Raw genomic sequence first — 16124 nt, 5'->3', positions numbered from 1 at the left:
TTTTCGTCCATTTTTCGTTCTGACGGAGCGTTATTCGCGGCGAAAAAGAAGTGCAGGACACTTCTTGGGACGTTTTTGGAGCCGTTTTCCATAGACTCTATTGAAAAAAGCTCCAAAAACGGCCGTGAAAACGCTGCGAAAAACGCGAGTGGCACAAAAAACGTCTGAAAATCAGGAGCAGTTTTCTCTTCGTTTGTGTGTGAACATACCTTAAAGCATCAATGAACACACCTGAAGTTAAAACGCCATCTTTGAATAACATCGACTATATAGCAAATAAATGTAGAATCTAGCATCTTTGTAATATATTCTCATTGCTTTGTTCGTTTTTGTTTTTTTTTACTCCGGCTCCTATCTGGTTACCATTTAAACCATACCAAAAAGAACTGGAGCATGTAGCCAAAAGTATATAAGAATATAACAATTTTATTACACAAATACGACAAACACTATTAAAAAAAAACATATAAAGACAAGACTCTAGTAAAGACAATGTGATATTATAGAGCGAAACATGGAAATTGCTGGATAACATGTAAAAATAGAAAGGCTGTACTGAGTAACCGCAAAATCTATTTCAGACCCAAAGGGGTTCCATACCGATTACCTCTAATACCCTGTAAACATTTTCGACTAGTGAAAGGGGAAACAAGAGAAAGTGTCAGTGCATGCAAATATCAGACAAAAGGCAGCCTTACCCAAAACAGCAAAAAAATGGTATGAAACGACGTTCGCTCTACCACAGAGACCCCAACGCGCGTTTCGCTGTGAGTGCTTCCTCAGGGGGTATGTGTCTTATGGGGGCTGTGTGCCACTACCTGAGAGGGGGGTGGGCTGTGTGCCACTACCTGAGAGGGGGGTGGGCTGTGTGCCACTACCTGAGAGGGGGGTGGGCTGTGTGCCACTACCTGAGAGGGGGGTGGGCTGTGTGCCACTACCTGAGAGGGGGGTGGGCTGTGTGCCACTACCTGAGAGGGGGGTGGGCTGTGTGCCACTACCTGAGAGGGGGGTTGGCTGTGTGCCACTACCTGAGAGGGGGGTGGGCTGTGTGCCTCTACCTGAGAGGGGGGTGGGCTGTGTGCCACTACCTGAGAGGGGGGGGTTGTGTGCAACTACCTGAGAGGGGGTGCTGTGTGCCACTACCTGAGGGCACTAAATTTATGGGGGTACAAACTGGGGGCCTAACTTCTCTATGGGGGCACAAAGTGAAGTTTTCTGCCATTTTACTGCCATCGTGAGTTCCCCGCAAAGGGGCCTACTAAGGACTCATGCACACGAACATATTTTTTCCTTCCCGTAAATACGGGTCCTTGGTCACACATATTCGACCCGTATTGCACCGCTATTTACGGCCCCGTGCCCGTAAATACGGGTCCGGTGTCACCAGTATTCCACCCGTATTTACGGGCACGTTTTCTCTGCAAAATTGCACTGCACTAATAGGCAGCCCCTTCTCTCTATCAGTGCAGGATAGAGAGAAGGGACAGCACTTTCCGTAGTAAAAGAAATTCATACTTACCCGGCCGTTGTCTTGGTGACGCGTCCCTCTTTCGACATCCAGCCTGACCTCCCTGGATGACGCGGCAGTCCATGAGACCGCTGCAGCCTGTGATTGGCTGCAGCGGTCACATGGGCTGAAACGTCATCCTGGGAGACCGGACTGGAGGAAGAAGCAGGGAGTTCTGGGTAAGTATGAACGTCTTTTTTTTTTTTACAGGTTGATCTATATTGTGATCGGTAGTTTCTGTCCAGGGTGCTGAAAGAGTTACTGCCGATCGTTTAACTCTTTCAGCCCCCTGGACAGTGACTATTTACTGACGTCGCCTAGCAACGCTCCCGTAATTACGGGTGCACACACGTAGTCACCCGTAATTACGGGAGCCCCATAGATTTCTATGGGCCTGCCCGTGCCGTAATTACGGCCTGAAATAGGACATGTTCTATATTTTTCAACAGCACGGGCACCTTCCCGTAAGCATATGGGGAGGTACCCGTGGCCAATAGAAGTCTATGGGCCTGTAAAAACGTGCCGTAATTACGGGCGTTTTTACGTTTGTGTGCATGGGGCCTAAGTCTGTGTCGCCCAAGGGCCCACATAAACCTGAAGGCGGACCGGCTACTGGCCTCAGCCAGTTTTATTTTCTGGTTGTAATAGGAGTAAACAAAAACCAGCAAAAGAAAAACCTGTGCCTCTCCGGCTCTAACTACGTCCAGTTTCACGGTAAAGTGATTATAGTGTAGGAGTGTGTACAATAATCATTTTTCTAAATCACGTGTATTACCGTTTCTGCTTCTATCTAGGCCACAGACTGACTACAGTCCGTGCTGCCGGCGGAGCATACCTCTGCAGTAGAAGACAGAGCGTACTGCTCGTCTCTATGGCTCCCGTATACAGAATGGCCGCCAGTGCTGTAGAATCCGAATACCTGGCACCATAAACAACGCAGTCCATACAACCTCATATGCAGGTCGATGCTCCTATCACCTGCTCCTTTTCCCAGACTGAGAGAGACCAGTCTAACTAACCTGCAGTCTATTAAAGGGCTGTCACACCTGACCCCTAATTACAATAGACAACCCAAGACCAGGACTGTGAGGATGGAGTGGGAGCCCATCCTTCTCTCCCCACCCAAATAAACAGGCCCTATTACCAGATTTTTAAACCAAACCTAATACAGAGAAAATTTGTTTTTCCCGCTGAACTTACTCAGTTTGATTTAGATAGAAGAAACCATAAATCTTGGGGAAATATAATAGACGCCATTTAGAACTGCACTGCACGGCCGTATTTCCCGGACTGACTGCAGTTGATGAAGCTGGGCTCCTAGCATCATAGTCATCTATGATGCTAGGTGTCCCTGCCTCCCCACATAAATACTGTCCTGTACTGTAATCCTGTTTTCAGCAATATTTATCATAGACCAAACACGGTTGTGTGCATGAGTCCTAGGACACACACACAATTACACTTATTATTCTTAATACAATATTTCAGTCTGGGATACCTAGAGAGACTGTATTTTTCGTGTGAGGAGGACCCACCAGTGCACTCGCACCCCAGCCATTGAAAAGTTTTCAGTGAGCTACAAGTCTTTGTATCGATTTAAGTACTCAATTCCCCCGCAGCACCACCGCAGGAGAGATGAAGCATTACACAGATCTCATTTAAATAAATTTGCTGAGTAATGCACAGTCATGCTAAGCTCTCCATGGAGACTCTGTTATTTTTTCTCCAGAACAGTGGTCTCCTGACCCCATCCCGCCTGGTGAGGTGGCCGCCACATGCTGGAGCAGAATCAATGAAAAGGTGGCCACTGTGCTCCGCTGTTTCCATAACTCCTATAGAAGTGAATGTAAGTTACAAGCTTGACCGTTTCCGTTTTTCCCAGCCATCTCCCCATTGATTCTTTGTCTGGTTTAGATGGGACAGGCTTGGGGACCCCCCATTTTGGAGATAAATGTGGGTCCCACCCCTGGCACCTGCACCTATCAGACATTTATGGCCTATCCTGTGAATAGCCAATGTCTAAGATAAGAATACCCCTTTAATATTACTCCATTGAGTTTGATTTCTCACCTCAACCTTTTTAAAACCATAATACCTCTGTAGCTCAAGCCTAAAAGATTATTGTAAAGCTTAATTTGATCTACTGTAAAAGCCCCCGATCTATCTACTAGTAGTAAAACTGTTGGTATTTCTCTTACCGGCCAAGTAGAGAGTCTTCAATCCTGAATCAGTCATGAGAGGCAGGTAGGTCATCTTTGTATTGGCACAGGCAATGGTGAATTCAGACAAAAGACAGCCACTAGGTAAGGAGGGGATGTGATGTAGTGTTGGATGAATGAATAATGGCACACTGGGCATGGTTGGGGTTGATAACTCTATGTCTACACGTTTGTTATTAGTTTCCATGTGTGGAGTCTTTGGTTTCTTTGTGCTTGGGATTTGTGATTCCACTTTTTTTATTGCTTTGTTTCTTGTTTTCTCTGCCAACAAAAAAAGAAAAAGAATTACAATTATAACACCTATTATAGTCTACCATAAATAAATAAATATATATATATCAGAATTTTTTATATTTTGCATCGCTGTAGGGGGCACTATAGAAATCTTGCAATATTGATACATACAAATGTTTATTGTGGGAAAACGACTTTACAGGGTTAGTTTAGGGACTAGAAGAAAGTTCAGCTTTTTTCTAAAAACAGCACCACTCTAGGCTGTGTCTGGTATTGCAGCTTATAACCATCTTCGTAAATTGGGCTGAGCTACAATACTAGCCACAGCTCATGGACAAGAGTGGCGCAGTTTCTGGAAGAAATAGCAGACTTTTGTTCTAAGGCCTTACTCAGACGAACATTTTACGTCCGTGTTTCTGTCTGTTGAAATAGCTGACAGCACACGAACCCATGCAAATCCATGGGACTATTCACACATGCGTGAATAGCCCCATTGAATACATGCAGCGTGTGTCCGTTGCGAGAAATTCAATGCATGTTCTATTTTAGTAAATTTTTGCGGACCACAACGCCCATTGTAGTCTATGGGTGCGTGAAAAAAATGGAGCGCACATGGGCGACATCTGTGTCCTGTCTGTGTATTACCCACCAGTTGCTAAAAAATGATGAAAAAAAACCAAACACTGATGCCACACGGAACTGAAATACGCTCTTTTTGCGGGTGCAAAACGGACACGTTCGTCTGAATAAGGGCTAACCCTGCCAATACACATTAGATAATAGACTAAACTGATCAACGCTCAGAGGAAAATGTGTTTGTATTTATGGGTTAAACATGCTTAACATATAAAAGGTAGGAATATTGCATAAATAGTAATTCCATAATATAACATTATCATCATCATCGGAATTGCCTGCTGGGTCATCTCCGGAATAGAACATCTCCAAAACTCAGATCATATTAGGAAATTGCTATTTACACCATTCCGTAATACATTGGTTGTCAACCCAAGGTTTCCCAGCTGTTGCAAAACTACAACTCCAAGCATACTTGGAGTTGTAGTTTTGCAACAGCTTGAGAGCTACAGGTTGAGGACCAATGTATTACAATATGAAGCTTCATAGAAATACGACCATTGGCAACCACCCTTGGTTGGTATTCATATCTAACCCTGTGTTGGCTGTTTCTTCTGATGGTTCTTTAAACCTTCGGCATCTGCATTTTTCTCCCCGTTTGCCTCTTTTTTTGGCTTAACAAGAGTCACTTCTTTCTTCTGGATGTTGGTTTCTTGTTTTCTATTATTAATTTCCTTTTTTGCGGGAGATTTCCACAGGGCAACATCAACCAGTCTGTTTATTGCTGGTATTTTCTTTGATTTCGGTGGCTTTATAGCCGTAGTGTTAATATTCCTTGTTGTGTTGAGTCCCAGGGCTGGTTTGGATGTTATCCTTGCAGTTTCCCCTTTGACCTTCATCTGCTTTATGTCCTTTTTAACGTCCTTGTTTTTTTGCGCTGTTAGTTTTCCTTGGTTAACCGTTGATGCTGACGTAAGTGGAACTTGTGTCGTTTCTGTAGGATAAAAACATTGCATGGTACAACGTCTAGATTACAGTCATATGTGAGCATTTAGGGACAACGACTCCTGTAATAATATTCATAGGTTTAAGGAGAACATGTCCTTTTAATAAGGACTCTTACAAACATTTTAATAATTTTTAGCGGGTACAGTGGCACCCATTGAACAAACTCATCAAGTGCCAATTAGAATGGAGTCGAACACATAGGCTTATCCTTTTTGTGAGATGTTTCATTCTTTCAGCTCTGTGTCAGTTTCCCTAGACTGTATTACGGGCGCATTTTAACATCCAAATATTGGCCTCCACACCGGGAACCTCCACGGTTCGAGTGAACCAAACCAGGATCACCATAGTGTTCTATGGTAACCTAATCTCCATTAGGTTTAGCAGAATTACATGTGGTCTAGATGCTGCTGCCATAATACAGATGCTAAAATGCAGCTGTGGGTCCGAGTTTGCCTTTTCTGGCCCCGACTGGCACTACAAAAGTAGTAATTTCTTCATTTTCACCCATTAAGTCAGCATAGATAGGACATCATACAGAAAGACAGTCGCCTGGGTCTGGGATGTTCCTGTCCACATGCAGGAGGCCTCCAAACAGAAGTTCATATGACCTACTGAAAGGTGACACACCAGGTTTACGCTTCTCTCCCAAATGTCTGGAGGGTATTGGGACTTCTTTCAGTAAAATGTGAATCTGGTGCCTTTGTTGTGTGGGGAGGAACATCCTAAGTCCACCAAGGACTGCGTACACAGAACAGGAGTAATGTGCAGATTTAGTCACAGAAACATTACTGAACAGGTGAAGCGAAACAGTCAGAGGTTGGGGGAGGGAACAAGAAGCGCCAGGTCACCATGTCTCAGTATGGTGACGTGTGATGGCACATACGGGCAGGTGGCCCTGTCTCAGTATGGTGACGTGTGATGGCACATACGGGCAGGTGGCCTTGTCTCAGTATAGTGACGTGTGATGGCACATACGGGCAGGTGGCCCTGTCTCAGTATGGTGACGTATGATGGCACATACTAGTGGGTGGCCCTGCCTTTATGTGGTGTTATGGAGTCCTCAGTGCTCTATGTACATGACTGTTTAAAGATGTATTATGATACTTTTGGTATTAGTATCCTATACAACTTCTTATATGCCTTCAAGTAAATTAAAATAAAATAAAGAATCCTCGTTAAAGTGCTAGACAACTTTCGATTGATGGGTACATACCTGTCTTCACACAGACTGGGCAGCATTCACCTGGAGGTACTTGTAATTTGCCAGCAGGACAAGTCATCTCTTCTTCACAGTCAAGAGGCTCGCACACCTTCTTTCCTTGGTCACAAACACATATGGTACATTGTTGAGGAGACCAGGCCGCTCCATTGTACATGATCATCCCATTCACCAAGCATTGTCCTTTTCCTGGTAGACAATTGACCCATAAGAATTTAGGTAAGGAACATAAATGGAAGACACATATATATTTATATGTAGTGACTTAGCATATTACAGTTTCTGCTTATGTTTTTAGTGTTCTCCTTAGCAAGTGGATCCTTCGAAGAAAGAACCTTACTCAGCAGCATGATGAGAAGCAAACCCTTCCGCTGCTCCACCTGCTTGACCAAAAACGTTACTAAAAACAGAAATAAAATTGTGCCATCTTCCATCAGATGCCGCGGATTGCTTTTAAAGGAAGAATAATTCAGTTATACGGCCCCATATGGAGGCACACTGTGTGCCCACAGCCCCATAGCACGGAGCCGCATGGGCTTCCATGTAGGCTCTGAAACCTGAAGAAAAGGAAACCTTTATCCTTCTCTCTCAGTGAACCATTCCTGCTTTTCCTACAATAAAATGAATAGGACTCATTCTATAGAGGCAACCAATGCAGTCCTATGGGGCCCCTGGAGAAGGGGGCTCATTCCAGGTTGGTTTCATCCTAACTTTAATGTTGGCATGTTGTCTGCAATCATATTCGTAAACAAGAAAGTGGAAAACGTATTCTAGTTATGAAATCAGGATGGAGGGTGATCAGGATCACCTACAGGTGGTTAGCAGTATTAGGCTATGTTCACACGGAGTATTTTGGGGGAGGAATATCTGCCTCAAAGTTCCAAACGGAATTTTGAGGCAGATATTCCTCCCCCAAAATACTCCGTGTGAACAGCAATTATCGCGCCGTTTTTCGCCCGCGGCCATTGAGCGCCGCGGGCATAAAACACGCTTTCTCCTGCCTCCCATTGAAGTCAATGGGAGGTCGGAGGCGGAAGCGCCCGAAGATAGGGCATGTCGCTTCTTTTTCCCGCGAGGCAGTTTTACTGCTCGCGGGAAAAAGACGCCGACGCCTCCCATTGAAATCAATGGGAGGCGTTCTCGGGCCGTTTCTGCCGAGTTTTGCGACGCGGTTTCCGCGTCAAAAAACTCGGCAAAAGACCCCGTGTGAACATTGCCTTATGGTGTCAAGCAGCAGCTGAAAGGCACCTTATTTTTATCTTGACATGTATGCTGCTGATGGGAATCATGGGTTTAAAACATGGTGTGTGTCGCCTACAAGGCAAGAAGATTAATATACTGTATATCAATGCTTTATATATAGGTCAAAATAGGCAAAATAAATTTCGTAATTTCTTGGAATTATAGGCTGATGCTTAAACTCTAGCACCACGTACACTGTAACGTTATTACCGCATTTCATCTCCAGTTTATTATGGTTACTATACTTGACACTGACATATTCCAATGCATGTCATCATACCCCCCACCCCATCCTTTCTTTTCTCCCTTGAATTAATGACATTATTTTTCCCGAGAACCAGCGCAACCTCTTCCTGCTGCTCCCATAGCAATAAAAATGTCACCTATCAAACATCAGCATGTACGTATATACAGCAATGCTTCAACAAAGGTAACACTTATATTGCCCCCTCTACATGTTTGCATTTCACATTAACCATGGGAATGCTGATCCGTACGATTATAGATATTGCACTTGTTCTATTTAATGGATATGATCGCCGATCATCAAATGATTGACGTTATTAGGAGAAGATCATATTTAATCTGAAGAATGAAGGATCAGGAGTCGGATTAAAGGCAACAGTTTGTGCCAACTCCTTGGCATAATAAAGAAGAGCTTCTGAAAACCGTATTATAAGAGGAAGCGGGGAGCGGAATAATTATCACTTACTGCCGCATTGCTGGGACTTGTTATTATTAACACTTTCCTTGTGAGCAGTACAAGCTCGGGGGAAATCGTAAAGATATTGGAATTTTCCATAGACTCCTAGGAAGGATTCAAATGAAGTTTTAAAGAACGTTTGGACTTGTGACTTGCTGAGCCGCCTGTAACAACTAGTCCATTATAGGATACCAACCAAAGAACGTACACACTGTAGCCAGGAACATGAGACCAAAGGGTTAAGTACAGGCTAACTGGTCAAGCATATGCTTAAATTTGGACCTATAAGACTATATTAGGTGATTACATAAATGGCAATTCCCCAATACATTATTAAAAGGGGTTATTTGATCATGTCCCTGTGGGTTATTATTGGAAAGCACCAACTGTTACACAAGCAATTCCGTAACGGAGCGATTGTCTCATATATCCCCATTCTTTATTTATCTGCTTTTCAGAAATGAGAAGAATCAGGGAGATTCCGAGAAGCGATCTATTGTGTGCATGCCCCACCCATTTATATAGGGCACGCCCAAACCCTATAGGCATTTAAATCACAAGTAGTGTATATTACCCCCTTCATCACACCCCAAAATGAATACAGACCCCTGAAACAAATAGAGACTCCAGACCAGGCCTTCTAAACAAAAACAGACGCCAGAGAAGACCACCCGAGGAAATACACACCCACCAAATAGAGACTCTAGAACCCCCAAACAAATAACGGCCTCATTCAAGACCCCATAAATAAATACAGACCCAGAAACCCTGAAGAGCCAATGATCAGCTGAACAAGCGTTCATACAAACGCTCGTTCCATTACGTAAACAGGGCAGAGATCAGTTGATGAACGAGCAAGCGCTCGCTCATCGACTGATCGCATCATTTAGGCGGAAAAAGAAAATGGATGTGAGTCGGCAGCTAGTCTTCCTGTGTAAACGGAGATGCGCTGGCAACATGATGCAAATGCATGGGGACGAACAATCATAGTAATAATCATTGGTCGCCATATTTTATAATAGTTGCTCCTTGTGAACGGAGCTAAGGAGCGATGATCAACGAGCTGTATTGTCGATCAGCACTCGTTAAATTTGGTTAAGCACGGGCGATATCTACCATTATAAAACCACCTACTGACCCCCTAAACAAATGCAAATCTCCTAAACTAATACAGACCCGAGACTAGACCACCTAAATTATTACAGACCCCTATTCCTGCAGCTCGCAGTCCTCATCACTCCCAGGTGCAGCCACTGTTGCAGGCACCCTGAAGCGCTGCCCGGAAGTTGGAAGGATTGCAAGGACAAGTAGAGGCGAGTATTTAGTGAGAACGCGGTGCCTTGGAAATTTGCCTGCTCTTCCAGGAGACCATAAGGTGAGTTACCTGCTCTTCCAGGAGCACATGAGGTCTCCCCTTTTTTCAGGGTGCCTCCTGGACATTCCAGGAAAGTTGGCAAGTATGTTAATATCTATTGGATTTTTGTCACATCATGGGCCCTGGTGCAAGAATTCAGCTTGGGCCTCCCTACCTCTCCCTGACACCACCAGACCCCTATGCACGCCTATGCCCAGCCGCCTTGCCTGACAGTCCCCATGGATGCCCCCACAGTATAATGCCCATACACAGTAGAATGCCCCCATAGCTGACCCCACACAGTTTAATCCCGTTACACAGTATAATGCCCCCCATATCTGACCCCACACAGTATAATACCCACCATAGATGACCACCACAGTATAATGCTCCCCATAACTACCCCCACAATATAATGCCCCCATAACTGACCCACACACTATAATGCCCACCATATCTGCCCCCACAGTATAATGCATCCCTCATAGCTGCCCCCACAGTATAATGCCCCTCCATAGTTGCCCCCATATTATATTGCCACCAATAGCTGCCCCCACAGTATAATGCTCCCCATAGATTCCCCATACAGTATAATACTCTCCATAGCTGCCCCCCCACAGTATAATGTCCCTCCATAGCTGCCCCCATATTATATTGCCACCAATAGCTGCCCCCACAGTATAATGCTCCCCATAGATTCCCCATACAGTATAATACTCTCCATAGCTGCCCCCCCCCACAGTATAATGCACCCCCATAGCTGCCCCACAGTATAATGCCCACCATAGCTGCCCCACAGTATAATGCCCCTCCATAGCTGCCCCCATATTATACTGCCACGCATAGCTGCCCCCATATTGTATTGCCACGCATAGCTGCCCCACAGTATAATGCTCCCCATAACTGCCCCATACAGTATAATGCTCTCCATAGCTGCCCCCACAGTATAATGCCCCCATAGCTACCCCATACAGTATAATGCTCCCATAGCTTCCCCCACAGTATAATGCCCCCACAGTATAATGCCCTCCATAGCTACGCCATACAGTATAATGCTCTGCATAGCTGCCCCCACAGTATAATGCCCCTCCATAGCTGCCCCCATATTATATTGCCACGCGTAGCTGCCCCCACAGTATAATGCTCCCCATAGCTGCCCCATACAGTATAATGCCCCCCATAGCTGTCCCCACATTATAATGCCCCCCATAGCTACCCCATACAGTATAATGCTCCCATAGCTGCCCCCACAGTATAATGCCCCCATAGCTGCCCCCACAGTATAATGCTCCACAACTCTGCCCCTATAGTATAATGCCCCCATAGCTGCCCCACACAATATAATGCCCCCTGCTCCCTCAGCAGTCACTATATCAACCCCCCCTCCCATACCCAGCCCCCATATGTATGTACCTAATAGAAAAATAATAACATAATTACTTACCTATCCTCGTTCCCATGATGGGTGGAGATCCTTCTACTCTGCACTGTGCGTGACTCGGCGCAGACAGACGCGATGACGTCAAATTCAGACATTTTGGAGGATATGGAGAATTGTCTTTAGTCACTCAGTCTCCCACCTGCATACAAGTAAACAGAGACCCTCCCTGCTCTCTCCTCAACAGAAGGGGAAGACCACATCATAACTCACATGCAAAGCAGCGCAAACAATTGTTCTTGGGGTGTTCAGGGTCTTGTAGAAGAAAATATATATCATGCTACAGAATAACACCAGCTTGTACCTGGCTATGTTCACCGCCATTTTCTTCCTTTGCCTGCAAATCTATAAACTTTTATTTTTATTTTTTTACAGACCTGCCTCAGCGGCCCTTCTTAGGGAATTGCTATTTAGGCTATTTGTTGACATAAGAACAGTAGTGGCTTCATGAAAGGTTAACAATCTCGAATACAAATTCAATCATTTTTAGAACTACTGTCCCTAGTGGCTGAACATTCACGAAAGCTCATTCATTTAATAATGATGGAACTTGCTTAAATATCAATTCCCCAATACAGTGCGAATACCTGAATTATTTTTATTATTTTTATTAGCTTTAGAAAAAAAATCAAAAACTTCTGTAGGGTTGGCGCAGGATATTCCAATTTACATGCAGTTTACTTGTTATCCTTCACTAGACTACAGATTAATTTAGGACAGCCTGCTGACAAGTACAAGGCCAGCAACTCAAAGACATGTGATTTTAATTGGGATAGATAGATAGATAGATAGATAGATAGATAGATAGATAGATAGATAGATAGATAGATAGATAGATAGATAGATAGATAGATAGATAGATAGATAGATAGATAGATAGATAGATAGGATAGATTTTTTTTTATATTTTCACACAAGGACCTTACCTGCAACTAAGGGACTGCCCATCACTTCTGCATCTCCTTTCTTTTGCCTGGTGGTTCTGGGCTCAGGAACCTTCTTATTTGGTGAAGACCGATCTACAAGATTGGAGTTGCTTGCCCTTGGGGCATCTTGATGCAGGCCTATGCGAAGTTTCCCTCGAGACTTTTGGGCCCAGGCAGTGGACCCCAAAATACTGAAAACCAACAGAGTAAGAAGTAGATTCATGATGTCTAACTTGTCTTCTTAATTCTTTATGTTGGATGATGGAATCTGCTCCTCTGACCTGCAAAGTGACTGCAAGAAGTTCAATCCAAGCCTATTCCAAGAGGATATTCCCGGGAGAGCTGGACTTAAACACAAGGTGAACTCCTTTCTCCTTCCCCTTCACAGAATGTATTTTCTGTCCAAACAAAGCCCTCCATCACTTGTGATCCCCTTCTACTATGGTTTGCAGACAGCCCGGGATATTTTCTCTATGCCTTGAAAGCATTGGTTGAACTAGCCCATGGTTTTTTATGGAGCTTCTGAGAGATTGGATGTTTCTGAGTGTTTTGAATATAAAATGACTTTAGAGCATCTTGCAGCTAGGTCTGTGGCCTAGTCCCCATGAATAGGACCTCTGTTTGTTCACAAGAAACACGCAGCAGAGTTGGGGGGGTTGGAATTACACTCAGGTTCATACACAGCAACCTTTCTCTGCTATTTCCTGTGTAGAGTTGCTATGTAGACAGGGTGTTGGAGCTCCAGCATATGGAAACATGACACATTTCAAGTTTACCGATACTGCTTCAAGGCTGAGAAATTTATGCCTCGGGGGTCAAATGAATTTAGACAAGTTTCAAATTTCTGTAAGCCCTGATTAAATAAAACGGTGAATTTACGTATGTATTTATATATATTTATTCTGTTTCCCTCCAAATAAATTGTATTATTTTTTTTTACTCTGGACTGTCAGCAATGTGCAAGCACCTAAAGTGTGCACCTTATACAAGGCTTACTGAGATATAGGCACATTCACATGGACGCCGCTGTTGGTCGACCCCACCGGGAATGGAATGTGCTTGATACAAGGACTATTTGAGAAACTTGCTGTACAAATGTCATCGCATTGATCACAGATTCTTAGACAATTTTTGAGGGATTCTTAAGAAGCATTTCTCGGGCACGCCATAGTTTAAAGCCACTTTTTAGTGCTGCTAAGCTCCGAAGATTATCACCTTAAAGTGTCTTCAGCGGCAGATACCATAGAGGCAGAACAGGCAGCTGCTATGGGGCTTATGGAGAAAAGGGCACAGCTCAGGATGGCCACCTTCATGGTTCCTAATTGATAGCTAGAAATTAAAGGGGTTGTCTGATTTAGAAAGTGAATTTTAAAGCACCCTATTAAATATTTCTGAGTTAATGGAGGTGAGGCCTAATACAGGACGCTCATCTATTTACCAGAGCGGAAAAGTGTCTCACTGGAGGACTCTGCATGTCCATGCATTACACGGACAGTCTATTGATTTCAATGAGAACTGTGTAAGGGTATGTTCACACGAGGTCATTACGTCCGTAATTGACGGACGTATTTCGGCCGCAAGTACCGGACCAAACACAGTGCAGGGAGCCGGGCTCCTAGCATCATAGTTATGTACGATGCTAGGAGTCCCTGCCTCGCTGCAGGACAACTGTCCCGTACTGTAATCATGTTTTCAGTACGAGACAGTTGTCCGGCAGCGAGGCAGGGACTCCTAGCGTCGTACATAACTATGATGCTAGGAGCCCGGCTCCCTGCACTGTGTTCGGTCCGGTACTTGCGGCCGAAATACGTCCGTCAATTACGGACGTAATGACCTCGTGTGAACATACCCTAATGCTTCATTTCACCTGTGGTGGAGCTGCAGGGAAATTAAACACTTGCTGCTGGATTCCCCCACAAATTATAGCTGATCTCTGAGATATCCTGCAATCAGCTTTTTGCCAGGAACCCTTCTAACTTTAATGGATTGTCCAAAGTGGACAACCCATCTAACCATGGCGCCCCCTCATGTGCACTGTGGTGTTAGTAAATGAAGAAGAAGAAAGTCAGAGGGTGACGCTGCCATTTTCTCTTAGACGGGATTGGGGCAAACAAGCACCTTGCCTCTAAGGGTATGTTCACACGCAGAGTCAAAAACGTCTCAAAATACGGAGCTGTTTTCAAGAGAAAACAGCACCCTATTTTCAGACGTTTTTTGTGCCACTCGCTTTTTTCAATAGAGTCTATGGAAAACGGCTCCAAAAACATCCCAAGAAGTGTCCTGCACTTCTTTTTCGCGGCCGTTTTTTTTATGCGTAAAAAAACACCGCAAAATACGTTCCGTCAATTTTTCGGCCGTTTTTCAGGCGTTTACGGCCCGAAACACGGCCGAAAATAGGCGGCGTGAACATACCCTAATGCTTCATATATGTGTGGTGGTGTGAATTCCGTCCAAAGTAGGGCCCCATTGAGATGTTAGTTATGGAGACCTCTCTATTCCCTGTATGACTGTTTAACAGGAGTCCATATCTTTATGGTGGTGTACATATATGATGCAATGAATATTATTATGCAATTCATATATCTGTTTAGGTGCATCTAGGGACCCAGTGGCTTAACTTCCCATGTGACTGGATTAGTGTTGGACTTGTCGACTCTGAGGGCCCCATTTAAAAGGGGCTGTCTTCCACTGGATCTGAGGCCCATTATTATGTCAGTGCGTGGGCCCAAAGGACCCTTTAGTGGGTATTCAACACCATAAGTTCTGATGCTACTCTGTGATATTCACGTCACATAATACTAGAAATATCACTGTCGGCGAGATGCTACCACAGTGATGAAATGACTGTCCAATGACCCCCATCTGGTGCTCCCGTTAAGCTGATGGCTACCTCACAGTGGTTTTGTTAACATGGCTATTACAGTATCTGAGATATACGCAATTCCTGGTCTACTTCCATCCATGGCTCTAAATTGTATACCTAAATATGCTACAAAATGCCGGTTTCTGCTCGTATAACATCTGTTCTCTGACTAACATGAAAAAGATCTATTTTCAGTGAAACCAGGAAGCCATGTTTATAGCAACCAGTAGTTTTCAACAACAGATTTATAAATGTTCCTGTTTAGCACTGGTCATAAGTACTGGAAATAATGTCTACTCCCAGTACACAGCTCCCATGATGGTTGAGAACGTCCAGCGCAGCCTAGGGGCTATAAAATGAATTCTAGATTCCCAGCTGTGTCTGGGCTGCACATGTCCATATTGGCTCAGTTTTTCTCTTATTGTAGATAAGGAACCTGCTAGACCAGTGGTCTCCAACTCTGCGACCGTGACTCCACAAATATCCACAAAGAATAATTCAACTTTTAACATTTCAGTTTAAGTAAATTGTTCACTTTACCGTCTTTTTGACTACTTTTAAGTTCTTAAGATCCTTTTCTCTCGTATACACAGCTGCTTTCAAAATTCTGCTGGTTGCCCTTGGAAACAGACAGCAGTTTATCACCATTCTGCTGTCGGACCTAAAAGTTTAGCTCTGACTGTGTAAGGGCTAATGCACAAAGCCGCAATAAGGTGCCCATACAAGTCTGTAGGCCCTTACTAAACCTCTGTATGCTTCCAATTTCATAGGGACAAAGTTGTGGCCTGCTGCATCGGGTTCCATATGTACAGAGCTATTCTGAACTCCTTCTGGG

At 44.3% G+C, this 16124-nt stretch overlaps 1 protein-coding gene across 1 annotated transcript in view; it reads right to left on the bottom strand.

The window, feature by feature from the left end:
* The window catches only part of LOC142658611 (extracellular matrix protein 2-like), a 39674-nt gene extending 26502 nt beyond the window's left edge, over positions 1-13172 (bottom strand). Inside the window, exons 1-4 of the mRNA XM_075834193.1 lie at positions 12427-13172; positions 6758-6952; positions 5132-5530; positions 3706-3987 (exon numbers count right to left, since the gene is read on the bottom strand). Coding sequence (XP_075690308.1) covers positions 3706-3987; positions 5132-5530; positions 6758-6952; positions 12427-12649 — 1099 coding nt within the window. The 5' untranslated portion in view covers positions 12650-13172. The remainder of the gene's footprint in view (positions 1-3705; positions 3988-5131; positions 5531-6757; positions 6953-12426) is intronic.
* Positions 13173-16124: the final 2952 nt, after the last annotated feature.

Source organism: Rhinoderma darwinii, chromosome 8 (assembly GCF_050947455.1).
Source record: "Rhinoderma darwinii isolate aRhiDar2 chromosome 8, aRhiDar2.hap1, whole genome shotgun sequence".
Classification (NCBI taxonomy): Eukaryota; Metazoa; Chordata; class Amphibia; order Anura; family Rhinodermatidae; genus Rhinoderma; species Rhinoderma darwinii.
This window is presented reverse-complemented; position numbering and strand designations above follow the sequence as displayed.